The sequence below is a fragment of the Callithrix jacchus genome, chromosome 7 (assembly GCF_049354715.1).
Source record: "Callithrix jacchus isolate 240 chromosome 7, calJac240_pri, whole genome shotgun sequence".
Classification (NCBI taxonomy): Eukaryota; Metazoa; Chordata; class Mammalia; order Primates; family Cebidae; genus Callithrix; species Callithrix jacchus.
In genome coordinates, this window is record NC_133508.1 from 158,362,772 (window position 1) to 158,388,950 (window position 26,179).

Sequence of the window (26,179 nt, forward strand, 5' to 3'; positions counted from 1 at the left end):
TAACTTATTAAAAAGAGTTTTATTTAGCACATGGTTCTGTAGGCTGGAAAATTCAGGATCAGGCAGCTGTATTGGGTGGCTTCTCATGATTGCCTCATGTTGCATCAAAACATGGTAGAGAAACAGAAGAGGACCGAGTATGTGCAAACAAAAAGTGCAAAACAGAAGAGGCAGCATTGTTTTATAGCAATTCACTCTCTTGAGAACTAACCATATCCATGAGAACTAACCCAGTCTCAGTGTGAAGAAAAAGATGTTAATCCATCTTAGCAACCTAATTACCTCTTAAAAGTACCATCTTCTACTATTTCATTGGCAATAAAATTATAACATGAGTTTTGGAGTGGCCAAACAACATCCAAGCCATAGCAGCAGGTTTAAAGGGAAAAGGGTGGGAGAGAAGTATACAGAAAGATATTCTGGAGAAAAGGCATACACTGAGCCAAAGTACAAGGTAAAGTGCTTGACTGGTTTGAGAAGCTAGCTTAATTTTAAACAAAATAAGAGTGGTGGGTAGTGGCAGGAGATGAGTCTAGAATGGTACAATGGGGCCAGACTACGAATGGCAAACTAGAGTATTTGATCTTTTATTCTAAAGAAAATGCAGTATGATTAGCATTAAAAAAATTATCCATGGTATTATCATGGTGGTACTGACATAAAAGAGGGACATGTAACAAAATCAGTAAGGAGGATACTGCAAGAATCCATGTTAACGTTAATGAGTGCTTAAACCCAAAACATAAAGGATGGAAATGACGTAATAAATGAAATACCTTTTGAAAGTTATATAAAAAAAAGATTTTGGTCAACAGTCCCGTTAGAGGTGAAAGAAGAAAACAGAGGCGTGTAATACAATTCATGACATGTAGCTCAGGTACAGGAATGGCAAGTGATGCCTAAATATTGGAAATATAGTAAGAAGCACAGGTTTGGTTTCATCTTTGAGCAATGGAGTGGAGGTAATATATTTTAGATGCAATTAAGTATTTATGGGATAGTCAATAGCAGATATAGAAAAAGCAAAAAAACTTGGGTGCAAAACACAAGTTTGAGGGTATGCTGGGGAGTTATGAGTAATACAATCAACGGTTGAAGCTCTAAACACAGAAGACAAATTAGAGGAGCTTGTTTCTTGGAGAATTCTTGCCATGCTTGACATTTTTTACAAAGAGATTTCCTAAAATGCGGCCTATCTTCTTTGGCTAATGTGCAGACTAAAATGAAAGAGCACAGTATATTATAAAATCAGTAAAAGGTAATATAAATTTAGGCCTAAAAATAAAGAATACACCCAGTTGATTCTGAAGCTCTAATTTATAGATGCAGAATTGCAGCAGTACATTAATCTGTATGTAAAACAACATCTAGGGAAACAAAAAATGAAAGCAACAACAAGAAAAAGAAAGTAAAATGGAAAAATAAAAGAAGTGAGGCAAAGAGAAGAGAATGGGCAAAAGGACATAGAAAAATGGGATTTTTTTAAATGGCTAAAATTCTAGTGAATCAGATGTAGAAAACGGTTCGATTAATTTTGAGATCAAATGAGAAAGGAGCAAATGAGGAAAGCTGTATTACAAGCCAAGAGTAAAAAAGGGAGAACAAAATAGCAAAAGCAAAAAACTATTTAAAAAGAATAAAGGAAGAAGAGGTAATGAATTTAAAAGGTACTGAAATAATACAAAGAAATTGTAAAAAACACTTTCCAAAATAAACATACTAACCTGACAGTACGAGTGAAGTGCATAAGACAAACGTGTCTGTGTCATTATTTAGGAGTAGTGAAAAGTACTCTTAAATAATAATTTGGTGTCTAGCAGGCCTGGATTTCAATCTGCTTTAACCTGCTAGCTATGTGACCTTGGGCAAGCACAGAAAATGCTTCTAAGAATTGTAATTATACCTGTAAAATGCCTAATACTTAGTGCTCAAAAAATGAAGGAAATGAGAGAAAAAAGCATAGATTACTATATGGAAGGCAAATTTCTAGTGATTTTTCTAATCTGAACATGATTGTTACAGTACTTGAAACACACTTTATGAGAACCGAGTGACTAAATTGGCTGAGATAGTTTTACACTGCTAGGTGAATCCTGCCTGACAGTAATATAAATAGGAGGTGAGATTCAATTTGCTCATTTTATCTCAAAATTTGTCACACACGCAATGACTGCTATTTACCTTCCTGCTGAGCTATCTGGAGGAAAAAACCCATCACTAGTTCTGCTAACTTCACTACCAAAAACCTTAATTGTACAGCCACCAATACCTGAGCCCTTCGTCATGAAAGCTACCAACACAAGGTGGAAATTTAAGATATGAGATGTTTTATTATACATGTTTTACTAAATCCTATGTGTGCAGAAATGATTATTTTCCTTCCTAACTAGCTTTTCTAAGACTTAAGTGGAAAATATAAATCTCAAGCTCCTTAAATGTGATTTTGAGGAACTGAGACCAAAACAGTATTTTTCTGTGGAACCAGACCCTTGAATACACTACAGGAAAATATTATTTGATATGACTTTTTTTGGGTACATACAATTTTTCAAAAATACATCTCTCCACAAAGTTAATTCAAATTGTAGAATTCTTCCAAGTCACCATAACTGGAGTTTTCAAGGCTCTGGGTACTTACCTTTGAGTTCCACATCCTGTATCTCTGGAGCTTTTAACTGAGGAAACGTGGACCACTAGGTCATGAACAGACTTTGTAGTCCTTGAACAGCCTGAAACAGTATATGGTACTTGGTGTGCATGTACACAGGAGCATTTTTCTGGAGTAATGGCACATACCTTTCATCAGATTTTTAAAGGTTTCTCAAAATGCTTAAGAATCATTGTTAGACATTTAAATAACCAGAGTGTGTACAATGTCCAAATATTTCTAAATTTTGACATTTGTAAGATGTTTAATTAAAACAAGCCATGAAGTTCAGTGTCATAATAACCAGAAAAACACTTGAGTAGTTCTGTGTCTTCACTTCCTAGTGGTTTACACACTCTTTAACCCATATGGCAATCTGGCTTCTGTCCCCAGTGTGCTGGAATTACTTCTGCCTGTATGATTAAGTTCCTGGTTGTTAAATTCAAAAATACATTTTTTGGTACTTATTTTATATGACCTCTTGGTGGTGGCATAGTGGTTAAGAGTACAGACTCTGGAGCTAAACTACCTAAGTTCAAATCTTAGCTCTATTACTTTCTAATTCTGTGACTTTGGGCAAATTACTTAACTCTGTCATGCCTCACAGCAGAACCCTTTGTGAAGCTTATTTATATAGTGGTATGAAGAGTACTTAATTCAGGATGTTGACTCAGTGTGAGCAAGAAGCCCTAACGAAGTGCTATGTAAGAAAATGCCGAGTCAGTGTGAGCAAGAAGCCCTAAGTGCTATGTAAGAAAATGCCGAGTCAGTGTGAGCAAGAAGCCCTAACGAAGTGCTATGTAAGAAAATGCCGAGTCAGTGTGAGAAATAAGCCCTAACGAAGTGCTATGTAAGAAAATGCCGAGTCAGTGTGAGAAATAAGCCCTAACGAAGTGCTATGTAAGAAAATGCTGAGTCAGTGTGAGCAATAAGCCCTAACGAAGTGCTATGTAAGAAAATGCCGAGTCAGTGTGAGAAATAAGCCCTAACGAAGTGCTATGTAAGAAAATGCTGAGTCAGTGTGAGAAATAAGCCCTAACACAGTGTTATGTAAGAGTTATTATCTGGTATTTCTGATCACATCTTTCTTGAAAATCACTTGAAATCTGCCTGAGCTTCATTCTGCATTTGATGGCTCCTTATTTTCATCTGTCCACTTCCAGGCTTATCCCTTCCTAATATATCTTTTATGCCAAGGCCAAAATGATCACTTGAAACTATAAATCTGATGCCATCCTTTGCCACTGCCATTAACATAGTCTAACCTCCTTAGCATGATAAGACAAGTCCTTTTATGATGGTGTACCAATCTAGTTTTCATTCCTCAACTCTCCTCTATTGACTATGCTTGCCCTACGGGCTAAGCTGAACCAAGCCGTTAAGTTTCCAAAATATGCTTTGCTCTCTCTTTATTCATGCCTTTGCACATGCCATTGACTCTCCCTCGAATGCCCTATTCTCCTTCTCCACAAAGTCTTCTCTTACCCTACTCCTTCCCAAAACAGACTAGGTGTCCTTTCTTACTGTGCCTCCAATAACCCCATATGCTATTTACCCCATTCTGTTTTAGATGCCAGTTTGGTTACTGATACATTTCATCTAGTCAGATCTTCCCACTGCCTCTTATAAAGAACACCAGGAGCCATATTATGACAGTCTTGCTCTCTCATCTTTCTGCTACCCTGATCTTAAACTACTTTCTTGTTCCTCTGCTGACATTCACCCCATCCCTTCTTTCTTAGCCTACCAAGATTAGACAGAAATGTATCTACAAAGGATATATGTGTATAAGTTAACTAGATAACAAAACTTCACACTGAAGTGAACATTCTAGAAGCATTTATTTCAGTGCTGACCATTATAGGTTGCAGCATGCAACTCTAAACAATGAGCTGCCCCTTTCCACTCTTTTAGAAGCACCAAATACTATGGTACCACTATTTAGGATTTCAGCCCGTCAAAGGCTTTTATTATCAACATCATCATTACTTACGGAGGAGTCTTTTGGGGACTTAAAAGCACTTATTATCTATAAAAAGTAACTTCATATTTCATGCACAAAATTCCCAATTGGCAGATTTAGGTCCATAAAAGAAAAAAATTTTTGTAGTTCTATAAATTATGAGGAATAAAATAGCATTTCTCCTTGCCTTGTTATAAGGAAAAATATTTTTTTCCTTACCAGCAATCAGGATAGTATCTTTGATGATCCCTCAGGGTTATAAAATTGCTTGCTGGTTAAAGTTCTCGCCAAAGATATTAAGAAATAAGTTGGCTCGTTTTCCCATACAATTTAAAGAAATATTTGCAGTACGTATAGGAGTTTTAAGTTATATTGTAGACCCCTGCGATAATATTTAAAAGGCCTATTCTCCTCATTAAAAAATTCTACCTCAGAAGGTAAAAGGAAATCCTCATCATCCCTGAGCAGTAAAGGAAAAAATCATGGGTACTTTAATTAGTTAATAGAAACCACTATAAATGAGTTATCTATCTCTAGAACATTCTCAGAGAATTTACATGAACTAAAACAGAGACTTTTTCTCAGGCAAATGTATTTAGTAGTTTGAGTACTGCAAAAACTTTAATTAGCTATATAGATTAATATTTTTTATTTTGAAATTTGAGAATGCCCTAAGAGGATGTCTACAGGACATGAAACTACTGGGTGCAGGAAAAATTTTTAAATGTTAGCAAATTGTGGGAGGAGGAAAACAAACAGTGGAGAAAATTGTGGTAGAGAAAGTAAAGAAGGGGCAGGAGAAGGCTGTAATTATAACCTGGGTCTTCCTTTCTTCTCATGAAGACAAGGGCCTCATTTAAGCATATGCTATACTTGCTCTTATACTAATACAAATCAGATGCTTCAAAATAAAACTAACAATGTCCCAAACTAATTTTAGTCTTTTGTTTAAGGAGTAAATGAGAGAAATATTTCAGCTTCTTAATCAAGGAGTGCTATAATTTCAAGGCATATTAATATAATTCATTTAACCCTAAAGCAATTGTGCAATAAGCAATTTATAAAAGGAAAACAACAAAGGATAACTTTCTACAGGGGCCAATAGACAAGATCTGTAGAGCACAGCAATTAACCTTCACATACTGGAGTCTTGTTTAAAAGGCCATCAAAAACTCATATTACTCAAAATCACAAATGTTACCAACAAAAGGAATGTTGATTAGAGTCAAAAAACAAACAACAAAAAAAAAACACAACAAAAAAAAAACCCCTTCCAAAAGGACTGCCTTCTTTGAAGGAATTTCAGAATGCTGCTAGCACAGGCTGGCTAAATTAAATCTCATTGCTGGCTCCATTAGAGAATAAGAATGCCCCAGTCAGTGCCATTTCTAAAATGTACTGGGAGGGAAAAAAACAAAGTAACAATCTACTGTTCCCTAACGCATATGGCTTAGCACCCAGAGAAAGCCTCTGCCCCCGAAAGAGACGTTCCACATAGGGTTAAGCTTCATTTAATATGGCGTAACCTTTCATTTTCAGGACATGTCTTTTCTTGCAAAGTCTTCAGAGGCAGAAGTTCCGCTTGGATTCTAATACACATCTCCGTGAGCTCAGTTTCCTGAAAATATACACCTACTGGGTTCTAGGTTCTCCCTTACCAGTGACTGTATTCATCATTTCACAGCCACCAGAATCGCACATACACTATTAACATGATGAAAAAGACAGCTACTGCTGCAAGTTTGGCATACGTGGAACGCATGTTCAAGTACTTCGCATCCTGGCGGTATTTCTTGGACAGACTGGACAAATTGTTAGCTTTTGAATCCAATGCTGTCAAAGAAGAAAAAAGGAAAACATTAAATTAGTCCCTGAAAAAGTATTAAGGCATTAAAAATAACCAAAATGAGTAGCACTGCAACAACCATGAATCTTGAATTATCATTTTTATTTTAAAGGTAACATTTCCTATACAAGTTAACTGATGCTCCTGAAACACTGTAATATCTATAATATAGTTTAAAATTACCAGGTCAGATTATGTCTGAATTTTTGAGGCTATATAGTAAGGTGGTTAGAAGTGCAGGTTCAGATATCACCTGTCCCAGTCATGTGATGTTGGTCAAGTCACAACCTATTTAAAACCTAGTTTCTTTATCTCTAAAATGGGGATAATAACAGCAACCATGTCATAGGTTGTATGTACATGAAATTGCCTGTAAAGTGAGCAACAATGCCTCCATATGCTAAAGTACAATAATTATTACATGCTAATCATTATTATCTTCATAATCTTTTAATGGTCTGAATCATATTATCTCATATTTTGAAAAACGATAATGATGATCCATGTAAAACAAACTCAATCAGAAAATTCAATTAACCAAACACAGTCTTAAGCTACATTTCAATGATGACTGCTAAAATTTCTAAGACTCTCCACATAGTAAAGACTACTGTGAATTTAAAATTAACATTTATATTTCAATAGACATAGGAAATATAAATTTAGTTATTGTATTTAGTTACAACTAAAACACAATAAAAAGTACCACCAAAAAAACCCCAAAATCAGTTAAGCTTTTTAGCATTTTCTGGCAAGTTTTTTCACCCCTAAGGACATTTGCAATGTTGCTATCTTATAATAAGTAACTAAGCACTTTGAGAAATAGCCAGATAGACAAGAGCTAAACCAGATTAAAATATACGGTATATTTTAAAAATAAACACAAACTCTCCATTGGACATAATAAATTCTGATCAAACTCTTCACTTCTTTAAATTTCAGAAAAGCGATTTTGCAATCAGCATGCTTTTGGAATATTTGGAGTTGCTTAATAGAGACTGGTTTTGATTGGGAAACATGGCATTACTTAATGACACAGGCATGACAGCCATGTCTGAACTAGCAACTGATCACATGAGTAAGAAAAACATCTAGTCACAAAAGTCAGGGAGAAATAACCATGACAATGCTCAGGGCATCTTTTTACAGAGTCTACTAGAATACACACTCCACTGGGCAGGGATTTTAAATTATTGTGTCTCCTGCTATATTCTGGGTGCCCAGAACAGGGCCTGGTATATAGTTAGTGCACAATAAACATTTGCTAAATGAATCTAAACTTGTTGAGAATAACTCAGCAGAGAAACAATTATTAGACCATATGAAACAAGTCATAGTTGGGAGAATTTATATATGAATATTCTGAAACACAGGATAACATAAAGACAAAGCTATTGCTCAAAGTTATTTAATAAACATTTATGTTACAGGCACCGCGTGAAGTGCAAAGGATACAACAATGAGCAAAATGTACATGATCCCTGCCTTTATGGAATTTAGTCTTGCATGGGTGATACACAAAAAATTTCTGTGCTAATCTACTTTATCTCATATAGGAATTGTAAGTCTGTATGACAAAAACTTACACACTCACTCACTCACTCAAAATTTGATATTTAAAGAGTGTGAAGGTAAATGGATAACTGCTCACTACTCACAGAAAGGTTAGTTTGTAGTTCATAATAAAAGAAAACCCATTTACTAATGAATATATAGCATGGCTGAATTAAAAAATACTTATTAAGGAACCTATTTGTGACCATTACTGTGGGGGTTATATAAGAAGTATGTGAAACAGATGTAAAACACATAAACACTATCTTCAAAGAGCTTACATGTTCACATTAAACACTTAGGTAATATAATACTTAAATTTCAGGTAAATATACATATACTTTTAATCTAATTTAACCTAATTACCTACACTTTTTAAATTATATAAAGGGTAGGTGTGGTGGCCCATGCCTGTAATTGTAGCACTTTGGGAAGCTGAAGCGGGTGGATTAAGCCCAGAAGTTTGAGACCAGCCTGGACAACATGGCAAAACCCCATCTCTACCAAGAAAATACAAAAATTAGCCAGGCATGGTGGCACATGCCTGTAGCCCCAGCTACTCAGGAGGCTAAGGTGGGAGGATCACTTGATCCCAGGAGTTGGAAGTTGCAGTGAGCCAAGATTCTGCCACTGCACTCCAGTCTGGGCAACAGAGCAAGACCCTGTCTCAAAAACATAAATATATGAAATTATATAAAATTATTTAATTATACAAATGTTTATCTACTTTAACATAAATATTTAAATATATAAAATGTATATTTATCTTATATGGAAATATATTAAATATGCATATTTAAGGTAAATTAGGTAAACATACACACATATAATATGTGCTAAAAACATGTTACTAAGTGCTTTAGGAGTTTAAAGTACAGAAGAGATTAATGTGATACAGCCTGTCACATTAGAGAAGGCTTCTTTAAAAAGGCAGTTCTTACGGAGGTCTTATAGAACAGTTCCAGCACGAGGCAGAATAGACAACTAAGGATAGTGAAGAAGCTGGCCTGGCTGCAGCAGAATGTTTGTGAACTAGAGTGACAGACATTTGCATTCTCCTTATTTTCCATGTATAGAGCACAATGCCTTCCAAATAACAAGCAAAGACTGACTGAAAAATAAGTCAGACTGGATCTTATCTTGCAGTCCCAGATTTAAGTTTTCCAGGGAGGAATGTCTGATGAAAATGGCATTTTATAAAGATTGATCTGGTGGCCATAGTCTCCCCCAAAGAGGCTACTCAAGAAACCACTGCAATAAATCCTTGACAATTTCTCATTCTTTTCATTTCCCTTAACTTTTACAAGTGTTTCCGTATATAAATTACTTAATTTTGTCAATATCTTAGAAATAATCATTGCTTTGAATATGGATTTACGTTGTTCCAACTCAACAAAAACTAATCATGCTAGGAAAAAAACATACCCTATTGGAAGCATTGTAATGTAATGTCCTTCTGGGAGATAAATTCTTAACAGTTCTAGGTAGAATCTAACAGCATAAAAGGCACTGCAAAATAAGCTATCCTTGTCTATGGAATGAGAACCATTTCTTCATAAGACTCATTGCTTTTAGATACCTGAGAGTGCTTCTCCTCGTTGTAGCACTTCTTCAATATTGGCCACCATGATCCTCTGCACATCTTGCAATTCAGTGTTGATGGAGCCTAGGTTTCTCCGAGCACGACTGTCAATGTAGAGCTTCTTGGTTTTCTGAATGAAGGTATCTGAATGATAAGAAAAGTGACCATGAACCATTTCTTTAAAGGCGTTCAAAGTACTGAAGTAGGAAATTAAAAGTTCTGAGTTGGCTGGGCGTGGTGGCTAACGCCTGTAATCTCAGCACTTTGGGAGGCCGAGGTGGGCAGATCACGAGGTCAGGAGATCAAGACCATCCTGGCTAACATGGTGAAACGCTGTATCTACTAAAAATACAAAAAATTAGCCAAGCATGGTGGTGCGTGCCTGTAATCCCAGCAACTTGGGAGGATGAGGCAGGAGTATTGCTTGAACCTAGGAAGCAGAGGTTGCAGTGAGCCGAAATCACACCACTGCACTTTGGCCTAGGTGACAGAGCAAGACTACATCTCAAAAAAAAAAAAAAAAAAAGTTCGGAGTTTATTCCTGAATTTGCCACTGTCCATGGTTAATCAAACTCTAGGTTGAATATCAAAATCTAGGTTGAATTACTGTACCTTGTAATTCTCTATACAGCCTAATTCATATCTTTGTATATACTCCCTTAAGCTAATTTGCATATACCATTTGTTTCCTGTATGACCCTGACACATTTGTCTTATTTTCGGGGGTAGTTTACATTTTTATTTGTAAAATGTAAAGGTATAACTAGATGACCCTTCAGAAGCAATGTCCTTTGGATACCTTTGAAGTATAAGATTTGCTATCTAAGGCTGCTATCAGAAGGCTTAGGGAAATTAAGACCCTCTATAGTAAGCCTTTCCTAAAAACAGAAATTTTCAAACAGTATTTATTCTGAGGACCCTTAGGTTTACTTAACTCTACACATTACTTAAAAGGATACTGGTAACACTCTAGCATCATTAGAGCCTAACATGGCAAAAGAGTTCATGATCATTAAAAAGCTTAAACACTGCCTTAAAGTATATTCTCTAATACACATTACCAGGTTCATTCCATTCTTAAACCTCAGGTAAAGCAAATATGTAATAGGGAGTTTTCCAAAATACCAATATAAAACTGAAGTCTTGGCCAGGCACTGTGGCTCACACCTGTAATCCCAGCATTTTGGGAGGCCAGGGTGAGTGAATCACCTGAGGCCAGAAATTCGAGACCATCCTGGCCAACATGGCAAAAGTCCCATCTCTACCAAAAATACAAAAATTAGCTAGTGGGCAAGGCGGCATGCATCTCTAGTCCCAGCTATTCAGGAGGCTGAGGTACAAGAATCGTTTGAACCTGGGAGGTGGAGGTTGCAGTGATCTGAGATCACACCACTGCATTCCTGCCTGGGGGATGGAGCGCAACTCTCTCTAAATAAATAAATAAATAAATAAATAAATAAATCTGAATTCTCGTCCATCTTTTGCTCATATCAGTATTTCTCAAAACTGTAAGAAGAATGACTTATTATTAAAGATATATTCAACTTTTGGCAAGAAGCTTAATTTATGTGTGCTGGACTCATTTATTGCCTTTTTAGATCTCCTTTCTGCTGGGAAGCTGACTTGTATGGAGGGCCTCAAAAGAGGCCCTGTCAGTTAGGTTCAGGCAGTGAAAGAGCCCCAACAGTAGGGAAGGAGGAGAACAGACAGTGACATCAGGGTATTTATTCCCCTGGCTCCTTTCAGAGAAGGAAGGATCCTTCTGGCAGTATCCCTCTACCAAGTTACTGCTCCTCTCAAGTTGGCCTTCTCCAGAAATTTTCTCCTTTTTAGTTTCAGAAACTGCTCCTTCCCCTTATACCTTCAGGCCTAGGAATAGTAATAACCAGTATGCTACTGGTCCGAGGTTACTGTACCTTGTAATTCTCTATACAGCCTATTCATATCTTTGTATATACTCCCTTAAGCTAATTTGCATATACCATTTGTTTCCTGTATGACCCTGACACATTTGTCTTATTTTCGGGGGTAGTTTACGGCACTACTACTGTCTAAAAAATAAAATTTGAAAAACTGGACATTATATAAACCAGCACTTGGAGAGTGTGTAGTTATTAAACACGAGTGTTTTCCCACACATTCTCTATTTCTTAAAAGCAAGATGACCCATTTAGCTAGCAAACTTGAAACACTTCAGAAATTCTGAGAGAGTAACACTAATTTCCCTTGTAACTAAAAATGTCAGCGATATAGTCTGATCCTACTTGTTCTCACGCCCTGTACTTGGGACATTTCCTTTGATCCCTTGCCCTCAGATACTTTACCAGGTCTGATTAGTGATTAGCCTTTCTACAATTCTTGTACAAATACAGACATCTATGCTCACTATTCCTAAATATAGTAAATATTATACTCCAATACCATGGATACCATGTATCTTCTATTTCTTTGTTTTTTTTTAATTACAGGATCTTATTCTACTAAAAGAAACAACACACCACTCTTTCTGATTTCCCAATTCTGATCTCCATAAAATGAGCCTTACTGTGAGCGTAGTCTATGACTGGGGTAAAGAACTCAGCCATAATGTGCCAATCAAGTAGACATTTAGGCACAGTACCTGCCACATGTGACTCCAATGAAGAGTCAAACCAAACAACAGAGATGGGCAAAAGACAACAATTTCTACGGGGGAAAGATCAAAAGACTAGAGAAAATTACTTTTCAGAAGGAAGCCTTAATCATTTAAAAAGACAAAAAGAAGTAGAATGGAAAAGAAAGCAGAAGCTAAAACTTCAATAAGTAAACATCACAAAAAATGTATCAATATTATATCAGCGTGTCTGCCCCCTTGATAGAGAGAAGTAGGGGCAAAAACTTACCAAATTCAATAAAGGAATAGGGTCGGGACACAGTGGGCACCTTCTTCCCATGCTGTTCATCAAATTCTGAGTGCAAATCTTCTAGGTAGGCAAAAGCCAGCTTCTTAGGGAAGGCAGCTTCACATAAAACCAAATAACACACCCCCTGCTCAATAATGTAGCTGGTGAGACAAAAAAAAAAGGCAAGACAAAGTTGGCTATAAAGTAATATTATTGACAACAGGTTAAAGCAGAATTTCTGTACCATGCAAACTTTTTTTTTTTTTGAGATGGAGTCTCGCTCTGTTGACCAGCCTGAAGTGCAGTGGCACAATCTCGACCCACCACAACCTCTGCCTCCCAGGTTCAAGCGATTCTCCTGCCTCAGCCTCCCTAGTAGCTGGGACTATAGGTTCGCACCACCATGCCCAACTAATTTTTTAAATATTTTTAGTAGAGACAGGGTTTCACTATGTTGGTGAGGCTGGTCTCAAACTCCTGACCTCATGATCCCCTCGCCTCGGACTCCCGAAGTGCTGAGATTAGAGGCGTGAGCCACCGCCCCTACCATGCAAACTTTTAAAAATGTCTAGCCTAAGCACTTAAAAGCTGGCCAAATAAAAAAGTCAATTTAAAACCACAAATACTTGGAATCAGAAAGCAAACATCTTCCCATTATTAGTAGTGTATTCCAAAAGGAATATTTAGACATATTTATTATAATTTTTCATCCACTACATAATCTTCTTTCTTTTTTTTTTTTTTGAGACAGAATCTCTTTCTATCACCCAGATTACCCAGGTTGGAGTGAAGTGGTGTGATCTCAGCTTACAGCAACCTCCACCTCCCAGGTTCAAGCAATTCTTGCACCTCAGCTTCTCAAACAGCTGGGCTTACAGGCACCCACCATCATGCCCAGCCAAGTTTTGTATTTTTAGTAGAGATGGGGTTTCACCATATTGGCCAGGCTGATTTCAAACTCCTGACCTCAAGTGATGATCCACCCACCTCAGTCTCCCGAAGTGCTGGGATTACAGGAGTGAGCCACCGAGCTCAGCCAATTACACAATTCTTCAACTAACATTTTAAACTTGTATTTTAGCTTGAGGATGTATATGTAAGAGTTTGTTATCTGGGTATATTGCATAATGCTGAGGTCTGGGGTACGAACAATCTCATCACCCAGGTATTAAGCATAGTACCCAATAGTTTTTCAGGCCTGCCCCCATCTTTGCCTCCCCCTCTAGTAAGGCCTCAGTGTATTTTTGTCCATGAGTGCCCAATGTTTAGCTTATAAACTTGTAAGTGAGAATACAGAGTATTTAGTTTTCTGTTCCTGCATTAACTCATTTAGGTAATGACTTCCAACTCCGTTGATTTCATTCCTTTTTATGACTGCATAGTATTCCATGCTGTACATGTACTACATTTTCTTTATCCAATTCAGCACTAATATGTACCTTGGTTGATGTCTTTGCTCTTGTGAATAGTGCTAGAATGAACATGCAAGTGCATGATTTTTAGTAGAAAGATTTGTTTCCTTTTGGGTATAAATCCATTAATGGGTTTACTGGGTCTAATGGTAGTTCTGTTGTAAGTTCTTTGAGAAATCTCTAAACTGGTTTCCATAGTAGCTGAAGTTACATTCTCACAAACGGTGTATAAGCAGTTCCCTTTTCTCCACAGCCTCACCAGCATCTTTTTTTTTTTTTTTTTTGAGATGGAGTTTCACTCTTGTTACCCAGGCTGGAGTGCAATGGCACCATCTCGGCTCACCGCAACCTCCGCCTCCTGGGTTCAGGCAATTCTCCTGCCTCAGCCTCCTGAGTAGCTGGGATTACAGGCACGCGCCACCTTGCCCAGCTAATTTTTTGTATTTTTAGTAGAGACGGGGTTTCACCATGTTGACCAGGGTGGTCTCGATCTCTTGACCTCGTGATCCACCCGCCTCGGCCTCCCAAAGTGCTGGGATTACAGGCGTGAGCCACCGCGCCCGGCCCGCATCTGTTGTTTTTTTACTTTTTAATGACAGCCCTGTAACTGCTGTAAGATAGTGTCTTACTGTGGTTTTGATTTGCATTTCTCCGATAATTAGTGATACGCATTTTTTCATTGGTTTGCTGCCTTCTAGTACGTTTTGAGAAGCGTCTGCTCGTGTCTTTTTTCCATTTTCTAAATGGGATTATTTGTTTTTTACTTAATACCTAAGACCTTTTCTTGAAAAATTCAGAGTTGTGACTCCATCCACCCTTTGATTCTATATGGTAAACTAACATACACATATTTAAACTCTTTCCAGCCACAAAGAAAAACAGTGGAACTGGAAATTCTGTGGATAGAAATGTAAGGTTAAAGACTTAAAAATGTAAGGTTAATGATATGTTTACTGTGTATAAGACTAATAACACTCCTTAATTTCCATTCCAGGAGAACTCTGTAATCAACTGGAATCTTTTTAACAGTGGAACTGACTTTCTTTTGTGATAATGAGCTCCCTGGCACTCTGGAAGGGGCTATATGATTACATGGCTGAGAAATTCTTAGAAAAATGTTAGGCTACTAAATGGTTTCCAACTTGTTTTTAGCCATAGCATAGACACACATACACACAAATATGTATTTTTATATATGTGATATGTATATATATATTACAAGCAAACTTACATTCACAAGGTCAGGGTACATATCAGACAAAATCAGAAGTTCTTTAAGTAGGAGTTTGCAAATATTTTCCCCTACTGTACGGTTGTCTCTTCACTGTGTTGACTGTTTCCTTTGCTGTACAAAAGCTTTTAGTTTAATATAGTCCCATTTATCTATTTTCTTCTCTGTTGCCTGTGCTTTGTAGTCTTTGCCATAAAATTTTCGCCCAGACTCAAGTCCTGAAGCGCTTCCCCTATGCTTTCTTCTAGCAGTTTTATAGTTTAGGGTCTTATCTACTTTCAGTTAATTTTTGTATATGGTGAGATAGGGATCTAGTTTTATGCATCTGACAAGGAACTAATATCCAGAATATATAAGGAACTCAAAACAATTCAACAGCAAAACCAGAAATAATCCAATTAAAAAGTAGGCAAGGAACAGAATTGACATTTCTCAAAAGACATGTGAATGGCCAAGTATGTGAAAAAATGTTCAGCATCACTAATCTTCAGGTAAATGTAAATAAAAACCACAATGATATATTATTTCGCACAGGTTAAAATGTCTATTAAAAAGACCAACGACAAAAAATGCTGATGATGATGAAGAGAAAAGAGAACTTTTATACATCATACGTGGGAATGTAAAGTAGTACAGCCATTATGGAAAACAGTATGGACGTTTCTCAAAAAACTAAAAATAGAACTACCATGCCATCTAGCAATCCCACCACTGGGTATTTATCCAGAGGAAAAAAAACTCACTATGTTAAAAACGTACCTGTACCCCCATGTGTACTGCAACACTATTCATAACATGTAAGGATACTCAAGAAAAATGTCCATCAACAGAATAACGGATTTTAAAAGTGTTTTATACACACACACCACACACACACACACACGGAATACTACTCAGCCATAAAAACGAATGAAATTCTACATTAGCAGCAACATGGATAAATCTGGAGGACATTACATTAAGTGAAAACAGTCATATACAGAAAGATAAATATAGCATGTTCTTTTTCATATGTGAGAGCCAAAAAGTTTTTTTGAGCTCATGGAAGTAGAGAGTAGAACTGTGGGTATTAGAAGTGGAAAAAATAGAGAGGAAGGGAGGATGAGCAGCCTAGTTAATGGATACAAAATTACAACTGGGTAGGAAGAATGAGTTCTGGTGTTCTGCATAACTGTGGGGTGAATATGGTTAGCCAGAACTTGCTGCATATTTTCAAAAAGCTACAAGAGGGGATTTTGAATGTTCTCAACACAAATGATAAATGTATGTCTGAGGTGATGAATATGCTAATGACTCTGATTTGATCATTATACATTGTATATATGTATTGAAATATTACTCCATATCCCATAAATATGTATAATCATTACATGTCAACCGAAAATAAAAGGAGAAAATTTAAAACATAAGGAGGGGTTTAGGGGCCCACAGTATTATGTACACTTCCATCCCCGCCCTTTCTATGTGGCTCCTGAAGCACCCTAGGGCTTCATAAAGGATGAAGACTATTATATGATCTCTCAGACCCCTGAAAGTAATAGTACTAATACAGCTGTCCTGTTCCGTGCTTGGGCACCTGAATTAACTGGTCTCTCTGCTTTCAGTCTACACCACCTTCTGTACCGTCAGTTTTATTCCCAGACAGTACAGATGGCCATATTACTTTGCTTACAAACTGTAAGGGTTCCCTAATATCCACGAAATAAAATCATACTCCATGGTATTATATTTATAGACCTTCAAAACAAGTGTAAGCAACATTCTGTCATATATTTTAGTGAACCAAATGGCAGACTATTTTTCAACATGCTAGGTTTTTTACATATTTGTGAACTTCTGCTTATATTGTTTTTTCTAACTATTAATGCTCTTTTATGTACCTGGAGAAATCCTGTTCATTTTCGTATGTTCAATTCTACCATAATTTTTTCTGTGAAACTTTTTATATATACTCCCCTCCTCTATATCCTTTCTTCAAACTTACCCCCGACAAATGGGAATTTATTCCTTCCTTCTCTCTGTTACCAAAACATTTTATTTAAATCTAATTTATAGCACCTTTCCACTTAAGGTATTATAGTATACTTGTTTGGGTATATGTCTCTCTCTGTACTAAGAGGACAGTGTTAAAAGGTATGGACATTAAATGCAGGACTCAATACAAGGTCTGGCAAAGAATAAACCCTTAATAGCTCTTGGATGGAAATAAAGGATTGTATGAGATTATGAATGCCCTCAAGGAAACAGGCAGAAGAAAATCTCTTCTCAATTCCATGAGAACATTCCTAGGTCTTTGTTCACTAAACCGTGGTGAAAATAAAGATACTCTATATTGAGTGACTATATTTTTTGGTGTTGAAAATTAGTTATAGAAGATATTTCAGATATTATAAAAATTAATACTTTGTGAAACACAATGTCCTTCATTTTCTTAGCCAACAGCCTAGTGTTTTATTACTTTGATGTACTTGTTTACTTGTCTTTTACAGGTAGATAATTTTTTTTTTAAAGTAAACATAGCAGCTTCCTCCGTGGCCTAAATTACCTTACTGTCTAAGTCCCTAAAATAGCAAAGATTATGTAGCTAATCCGTTTTTATTTTCCATTGAAGCTCTTTTTAAACCTTCCTACTTTATCAGCTTCAAACTTGGCAAGTCTCCTCTATCATCTGTATCATTGTCTATAACCACTGATTCAGATGCTCTTATCTTTTATAATTTTCTTTTCAAAAAATAATAACTAATATTTATTGACTCTTCCATGTATCAGACAAGATGCTAAATAATATTCATGGATTCCCTCAAAAATCCTCGGAAACCTCCTATGTTTATTTTCACTACTCTATAGAGGAAACTAAGCCTTAGAGAAAGTATGTGAGTTGCTCCAAGTTACACGGTCAGGAAATGTGTGAGCAAGGGTACTAACCTACACATATCTGGCCCCAAGACAGTCCCAAAGCAAGAAGTTATCTATTATTGCATGATGGGCACAGCATTCATTAGACACATGTTAACGGGTTACATTACTGTAAGCATGTTGAAAAAACAAATAAGATCTGTTTTGCAGAATTAGAGCCAGAGAAGTTGCTTCTCTCAAGAGACTACATTTTAAAATAATCTTTACTTAAAAAATAAATATTTTTATCAAGCATTCTGTCACTGTATTTTACACTTAAATGATCGTAAAGAAATCAAGATTATACTCACTGAAAAGTCATGGCTCCTGCTTCCAAGGTACATCTGGTAGGGGACTGTTCATTCAACTTTCGAAAGAGTTGCTTAGCCTGACTCTGATACTGTTGAAGGTCCCGGCCAGACTGAAAAAAGACATCTTCATTTAAGATCTTTTCACAAAAAGCTGAATCAATTAGTGAGAAACATCATATTATGAGGACACTCTGAATAAGGTCCGTCATTTACAGGTAAGTAAGATTCATTTTAACGAAGAAAAACAACCTACTTTCAGAGTACAGAGAAAGACCTAACCCCAACTTCTTCCAGATTATCACATTAGTTATTTGCTAAGATGCAAAAGCACATGCCTCAAATACACTTAATGCTCTCTTAACTTCCAATCCAGTGTTATTTCCACTATTAGGAAAGTACTCTCCTTCTAACCCATTTCATTTGCAGGTATTGACATAAAACTATACAGCATGTGCTATTCTCGGGCAAAAATCCCAGGAACAAGACTGATGAATTCCAGTGTTATGTTGGAATATCCAGCAGAACCTTCCACAGGTGTTACAATTTTGAGCATTTAAACAAAACTAAATGTGTGTACTCATGACTGCAAATTATTACGAACACTTTGACTGCAATTAGGTAAAAATGACCAAGAACAGAGACAAAGATTAGAAGGTCAAATACCCTTTACTGAATAAATCGATTTGGTTCCCAAATGTGGACAGCAAAAGTCTGAATACAGAGGGATATATGCAAACAAAAATGAAAATAATAGCATTCAGATGTTATAAGTAATATTCTCCTGAACAATTTCTAACTGCTTTTACAATTTTTTTTAAAGAAGGGGGAAATTTACTGGGAAAAACAGCAGTGTCATTTCAAAAGAAGAAAATCACACATCTACTAGATCCAACAGGGAAGAAGTGCCCAGAGAATGGGAAGCAAATAGACATTGTTTATCCATCCACATGTGGAGTATGAGGGCTTTCTGCCAGCTATCCAGCTATAGTCTGAATGTTTGCTGATGTCTCCCACAGAATTCCTGTTGAAATCCTAACCCCCTAAAGTGATGATATTAACAACTGGGATCTTTGCGAGGTGATTAAGTCATGAGGGTAGAGCCCTCATGAATGCAATTAGTACCTGTATAAAAGAGACCCCAGAGGGTTAGCTTGCTCCATCCACCAAGTGAGAAAACAGCCAAAAGGTGACATCTGTGAACCAGGAATAGGCCCGCAATAGTCACCAAATCTGCTGGTATTTGATCTTCACCTTGCAGAACTAGAAAAATCAATTTCTGTTGTTTATAAGCCACCTAGTTTATGGTATTTCATTATAGTAACACAAAGAGACTAAGACACTGCCATGTGATGCAAAGAAATCATTCTATTTTGGAATTATTTATTTTACATTGAAAAAAAGTCTCCCTTTGGCAGATGTTTAATAACTTAATATTTAAGTAGAAAAGTATTTACGCTAGTGTCTCCCAGGGTCTGAGGTCTAACTGTGATAAAGTACACAGTGATATCTTAAAATTGTAGATAGCGTACTGCTAAGCTGACACTAAAAACAAGGAAGCAATAATAAAGTGATAAAGTGGCAGATTTGCAAACGTACAATTATAGGATACTAAGATTCTAAGCTATACATAAAAATGGTGAACTGGAAATTTCAATATGAATAAGAAGGTGAGTAAGTATGAGGTGAACCAGGGGAGATAGGCAGAGTCCAGTCAAGGTTTAGTTTGTAGATTTATCTTGTTTAGCACCTCTGTTATGGCAATGATTTGTTTTATTGACATATATTTGTTATATATTTGAGAAATAGTTCTATATTAACATTTGTATGTCTGTACAGTTTTATAAACAGTATTTCATAATTCTATATCAAAATTATCATATTAAACAGACTACTAATATATGGTCAGCCAGTAAGAGAGTGAATATTGTTATATGCTTTTACAATGACAACTAGTGCACAATATTCTATTTTCCTAAATTTGAGTGGTACTTACCAATCTTTTTGTTTCCCCAGTGCCATTCTAAAGAAATCTGAACCCACAAGAGTATATAAAAGGGGTGCAAATAATGTTGGGAATGCTACTAAGTGCCAAGAAAGAATATCAGCATAGATCTGTGATATTCAACTTTGACTTCATGATAAAGTCACGTGGAGAATCTCAAAAACAAAACTAAAGGCAGATGAGAATCATAAAAGGACTAGTTGAAGAAACATGGAAAAAACTGTCAGATAGACTGGTACAAATCCTTCGACTTTAAAAGAGGCACTGTAAACATTACTGCGACCTGAGAGAAAGGCTAACAACTGAATCAGCTATAAGAAACTGGCCAAAAGCATGCCACAATTTCAGGAATGTGCAAAGCGCGATGTAAAGACTGCCAATATACAACCCTGGGGATGTATTTATAGGGATTATGGTATGCCAACCAACATCTTACCATGCTGATCCAGTTAGCATTACCATCCTTGAGAACACAATGCTAGCACAATCTTTTGGGTTAAATAATAATCTTTCTGGCATAGTCGTATAATGGAATATTATGTAGTCATTAAAACAATGCTGTACAGTATTTAATGATATGAGAAAATAGTCATTAAACACTGTTAAGTAGAAAAAATCAGGTGAAACAGTCTTACGATATTACCTATTATTTAATTGTATACACACATGCATATGTTTAAGGTCATCCACCAGAATGGATATAATTTGAGTACAGATTATAGCTAATAAACACTGTTAACATTTTGGTCATTTTATTTTTATGTATTTACTGATCTTTCTAAAACATGCACAAATTAATTCTGTAATGTGAAACATCATTCACTCGTTACTGTTCATTACATATTTGCATCCAGTGTGTTGATTATGTGCAATTCTAATCTGTGAACCTTTAAGAAAGGCAAGATGAGGCTGGGTGCAGTGGCTCACGCCTGTAATACCAGCACTTTGGGAGGCTGAGGCGGGTGGATCATGAGGTCATGAGTTCAAGACCAGCCTGGCCAAGTTGGTGAAACTCTGTCTCTACTAAAAACACAAAAATTAGCCAGGCAAGATGGCAGGCGCCTGTAATCCCAGCTAAAGGAGAGGCTGAGGCAGGAGAATCTCTTGAACCTGAGGGGTTCAAGATGTTTCACATACAGAATTAATTTGTGCATATTTTAGAAAGATCAGTAAATACATAAAAATAAAATGACCAAAATGTTAACAGTGTTTATTAGCTATAATCTGTACTCAAATTATATCCATTCTGGTGGATGACCTTAAACATATGCATGTGTGTATACAATTAAATAATAGGTAATATCGTAAGACTGTTTGACCTGATTTTTCCTACTTAACAGTGAAGAGGTTGCAGTGAGCCGAGATCGCACTGCACTCCTGGGCAACAGAGTGAGACTCTGTCTGAAAAAAAAAAAAAAAAGGAAAGGCAAGATGGAATTAGAAAAGAGTCTTCAGAAATGGTCAAATGAAATCATTAAGTGTTCACTTTCTGCCTGGCACCGTTCCGAACACTTTATGTTATTTAACTCATTTAATCTTCATGAGGTGATTAGAATTATTATGCCAATTTTTTACTTGAGAAGTCAATCTTGTCCAGTGACTCTAAGCTACAAAGGGAAGCACTTAGGATCTGAACACAGGCAATCTGGCCCTGGAGCCCCTACTCCTAAGCATTATGCTGCACTCACTCTGTAACTGAAATTGCTTCAATAGCAGATCCACCTTTTAGGTCAAGTCTTATTATGTAATCCTAATTGATTGGAAATGCTCAAGAAACCATGTGGCAGCTCTGATGTAGATCTCACAAAACAGCATAAGCACTGTTTTACAGACTGACCTTTAGTTTGCTTTCAAGATCAAAGTCCGAAAGGGCCCACAGTTAGCCAGTGCACCCTAAAATACTTAGATGTCCTCATTCTGTTTTCTACTCCATCTGGAACAGATTAACACAATTTGTATATGGTGTAATTGTGAGCTATCTGTTAGTAATCCAATAATGCAGTGGATGAGAATAACTGGAAAAACTGAAACAAATTTGAGGTTATCCAATAGCAAATTTAGCATTTGGATCTATATATTACAAAAGGTAGAAGGTAGTAATTTGACACACAACTACTACAACACTTTTCATTGCTGTCACCCAGGACTGCTGAACGACTAGTTGTTTTAAATAACAACTTTTGTCTTCACAGCTCTTATCATTTTTAAATACCCCATTGAACTCAGCTGGCCAAAGACCAGCAGCACCAAGAACCAACCACTTTTCTCCAAAAGCAATTACAGTATGGTGATTAATCAACCCTCAGTGACTGGGAGAATGAGACAATTTAACTGTACAGCATGTTACCTGCTTTCTTGGAGCTTCCTGCTGCCTATCTGGTGAGATCTAACACTTTCTCCAAGTCTGAACTGCCCTTCACAGTGCCAGGGGAAAGTAAAAGAAAATACAACCATTTTGAGGCAGAACAGAAAGGTAGCTAAAGAAATTGTAAACATCCTAGAAGGAGAAACACACCATAAAAGGGAGAAAAAACATAAACAGGGTATCAGTTAGGGAGTCTACATTTGAGAAGAAAAGCTCATCTCTCTATCTGCCCTAAGTCTACATTTCCAGCTAAACACAAAGGAAACACCCTGTATGAAATACTCTGTCTACATTATTTTGTGAATTTTATTCTCTATTGTATTATCTGAAGAACTGTCCATCTTTGGTAATACAGCAGCTTGTATAGGCACCTAGTACATACATAAAATATAATATCTATTATCAGCATAAATATTGAAAGTACACTGATAAGAAAACAAAAACAAACGAAAATCAAAATACATTGAATTATTTGGCCTGGACAAGTAAGGTGCCTAAATATAAAATTGTTTATTAAAAAGTTATCTCTGGACTCCTGAGGTAAGACATCATTAAAAAGTCTTAGAACAAGGCACTGAAGTGCGGTGGTTAGGCACTAAAGCTTCAGTTGACTGAAACAAATAATTTTTTTTTTTTTTGAGACGGAGTTTTGCTCTTGTTACCCAGACTGGAGTGCGATGGCGCAATCTTGGCTCACTGCAACCTCTTCCTTCTTGGTTCAAGCAATTCTCCTGCCTCAGCCTCCTGAGTGGCTGGGACTACAGGCGCTCACCACCATGCCCAGCTACTTTTTGTATTTTTAGTAGAGACGGGGTCTCACCTTGTTGACCAGGATGGTCTCGATCTCTTGACCTCGCAATCTGCCTGCCTCAGCCTCCCAAAGCGCTGGGATTATAGGTGTGAGCCACCGCGCCCGGTGAAACAAATACTTATTTTAAAACACTGGGTCTCAATTGGGGTGATTTTGCCACCCCTCCCCACCACCATGGGACAGTTAGCAATGTCTAGAAATATTTTTGTTGTCACAACCAAGTGGGGAAGGGTGGTGGTGCTACTGGCATCTAGAGGGTAGAGGCCAGGGATATTGCTGGACCTCCTATGCAGTGTACAGGACAGTTCCCAAAAACAAAGAATTATCTATCCCAAATGTCAACAGTGCCAAGGTGAAAAACTTCATCATGCTACTTATTAGCAGTGTGACTTTAGGCAAGTGTTCTATCCTTTATAAGCCTCGGAGCTTCCTTATCTATACTTGGAGATTTTAATAGTACCTATTCTAATAAGGTAGCATGAGGATGAAATGAAAAAAATGCATTTAATAGGCTTAGCCAGTGTTTGGTATGTAGTAGGCACTTTTACAAATGTTCTGTATGCCATGAATATAGTAAAAGTAAGTCTAAGATTCAGATTTTTACAGACATTAAAAGTTCAGGCAAACTTTATTATTCAAAGTCAAAATTCCTAAAGGAAAATACGATGGCACTACAATCACAAAAATATTTGTGTGTAAAATTTCTTTCCTTGTCAATTAAATGAAGCAACCCATCTTGATAAACCAATAGGAAATCAATACCAAACTCAGAATTAAAAAACAATAATTAATGTTTCAATAAAGTATGAAGGCAGAGAGCAGGGGCCACTAATATTAAGTAGACTTTCAAGTTCACTTTGTATTCTTTGTCCACACTGGAATTCAATGCAATAGCTGAAAAACTGAGCAGAATCCGTCCCTCCGACCCCAATCACACAGCCACCCACTGTAGGAAAACTACCTTTTAGTCAAACTACACATCCTCCAAGGATGTTTTCCTACACTGACTACTTTGTTCAAATCATATTCCTGGGTTCATCTGAACAATTACAATCTTTCTGCAGGATGGTCCAAGAATATTCCTGAAACACATTTCACAGTACCAAATCAGGGTATGTTAAATTGTTCACAGTTATTTCAAAGATTAGACTTTGTTTTTATGAAACGAATGGAATATATTTCACCTAGCATGACCTGCAACTTTATTATCTGTATCAATACTCTCCTAAAAGTTAAAGTAAATATATTTCCAAATCAAACCTAAAAAGGCATACAACTAAATAGAATAGTTCCTTACCAATGGAGCCTACTGTTAGCTTAATGTCATGCCTTCTGGGAAAACTTTCCTGACTTCCTAAAATGAACTTACATGCATTTCCCATGTTCATCCATAAAACTCTCTTCCTTCTCCTTAGCAGTTATACTATATTTTAATAGTTACCTGACCTTTCCAGTAGACTGTAAGCTCCACAAAGGTAGAGACTGTGTACTCTTGACCCCTGCATTATCACTATGCCTGGCACATTTGATGTGCTCAATAAAAATTTTTTGCATTAATATATGAATGAAAAGTCCAATAGAATAAATGCACAAAACATTTTTTTTAGATCTCATCGTTTTCTTAAGGCTCAAGGTTTTAAAACATCGCTTAGACTGTATGAAAAAGTAAAATAAAATCGATCACTTTAAATAAATTCTATCAATTCCATTCTCAGCTTTGTCTTCAGAGCCTCCCAAGCTCGCTCTAGAAACTTGCCTTACTTGAGAGATTTCCACTGCGATTCTAGAACACAAAACAGCTTCCTTTTAAGATATCTGGAGTTGCTGTTTTTAATCACTTCGATATATTTTTGAGCACGTACTGGCAATAAAGCAGCGATTGTAAACGATATGCACAACACAGAGATGATTAAGAACCGTCGTCAGCCCACTGGAAAACTCCAGTTGTTGAAAGACAAAGAAAAAAGTTAAGTTACAATGCATTGCAGGGGTGTGGTTCGGCGTTTTGGAGAAGGTGGGGCCTGGGGGTAATCCTGAGTGCGCTGCACTGAGCTTTAACAGGTGCTCTGTATGGGGCCATATTACCTCACCCACTTTCAAAAGGTGTCAGCAAGCGGGGTCAAGGGTCAGGTGCTACATGACAGAGTTGAGCTCGGCCGCGTTTTCCCAGGATTTATCCGTCAGCAGAACATCAGAAGCCTGAATTTAACAAAGTCCCTGAACAGTCAGAGAACACTGGGCCATCGCAACCAATGCTCACTTCTCCAGAGCGTTTTTCTAAAGAGAAAGGGGTAACACAAGGATCGAACTCATTCTTCGGGAACGATGTCCTTTCCAGGCAGTCTCTCCCACACCGAAAGATAAAAGGGCCCTTCAGAGAGGTCACAGGGACCTCCCGGCCCTAGGAAGGAATCCTGTGCTGAGGGCAGCGCGCGCTGGCAGGGACTTGGGGTCGCGGGCTAGTCGCTCACCTGTTCGTCCTCCTGCATCGACGCTGCCAGCGGGAGCCCGTCCGCCACTCGGGCGATCATTGTTAGCAACACCATTTTCACAAGCTACAGGGACCCAACGCTGGCCCGGAAGGCCGCTGGCTTCGTCCTCACTTCCTCCGCCGCGACGACAGTTAGACCCCGTCTCAGTTACCAGCGAGCCAGCTGCTGGCGTCTCCGCTTCCCGCT

The 26,179-nt window shown here is 37.2% G+C and overlaps 1 protein-coding gene across 1 annotated transcript; it reads right to left on the reverse strand.

The window, feature by feature from the left end:
* On the reverse strand, positions 1-26,179 carry SEC22B (SEC22 homolog B, vesicle trafficking protein). The gene is made up of 5 exons (XM_035252646.3): positions 25,973-26,179; positions 18,324-18,433; positions 12,475-12,635; positions 9,590-9,736; positions 1-6,443 (listed from the first exon to the last, which is right to left on the reverse strand). Exons 1-5 carry the CDS (start codon positions 26,045-26,047, stop codon positions 6,289-6,291), a joined length of 648 nt encoding a protein of 215 aa, XP_035108537.1. The 5' UTR covers positions 26,048-26,179; the 3' UTR covers positions 1-6,288.

What these genes read in the sequence shown, in the direction of transcription:
- SEC22B (XM_035252646.3), bottom strand. Translation starts at nt 26,047, where the DNA reads ATGGTGTTGCTAACAATGATCGCCCGAGTGGCGGACGGGCTCCCGCTG. An exon ending in GCAGGAGCCATGACTTTTCA is followed by an intron (nt 12,636 to 18,323) that starts GTGAGTATAATC and finishes TTGTCTCACCAG; the next exon opens with CTACATTATTGAGCAGGGGG. An exon ending in ACGAGGAGAAGCACTCTCAG is followed by an intron (nt 6,444 to 9,589) that starts GTATCTAAAAGC and finishes CTTCTTTGACAG; the next exon opens with CATTGGATTCAAAAGCTAAC.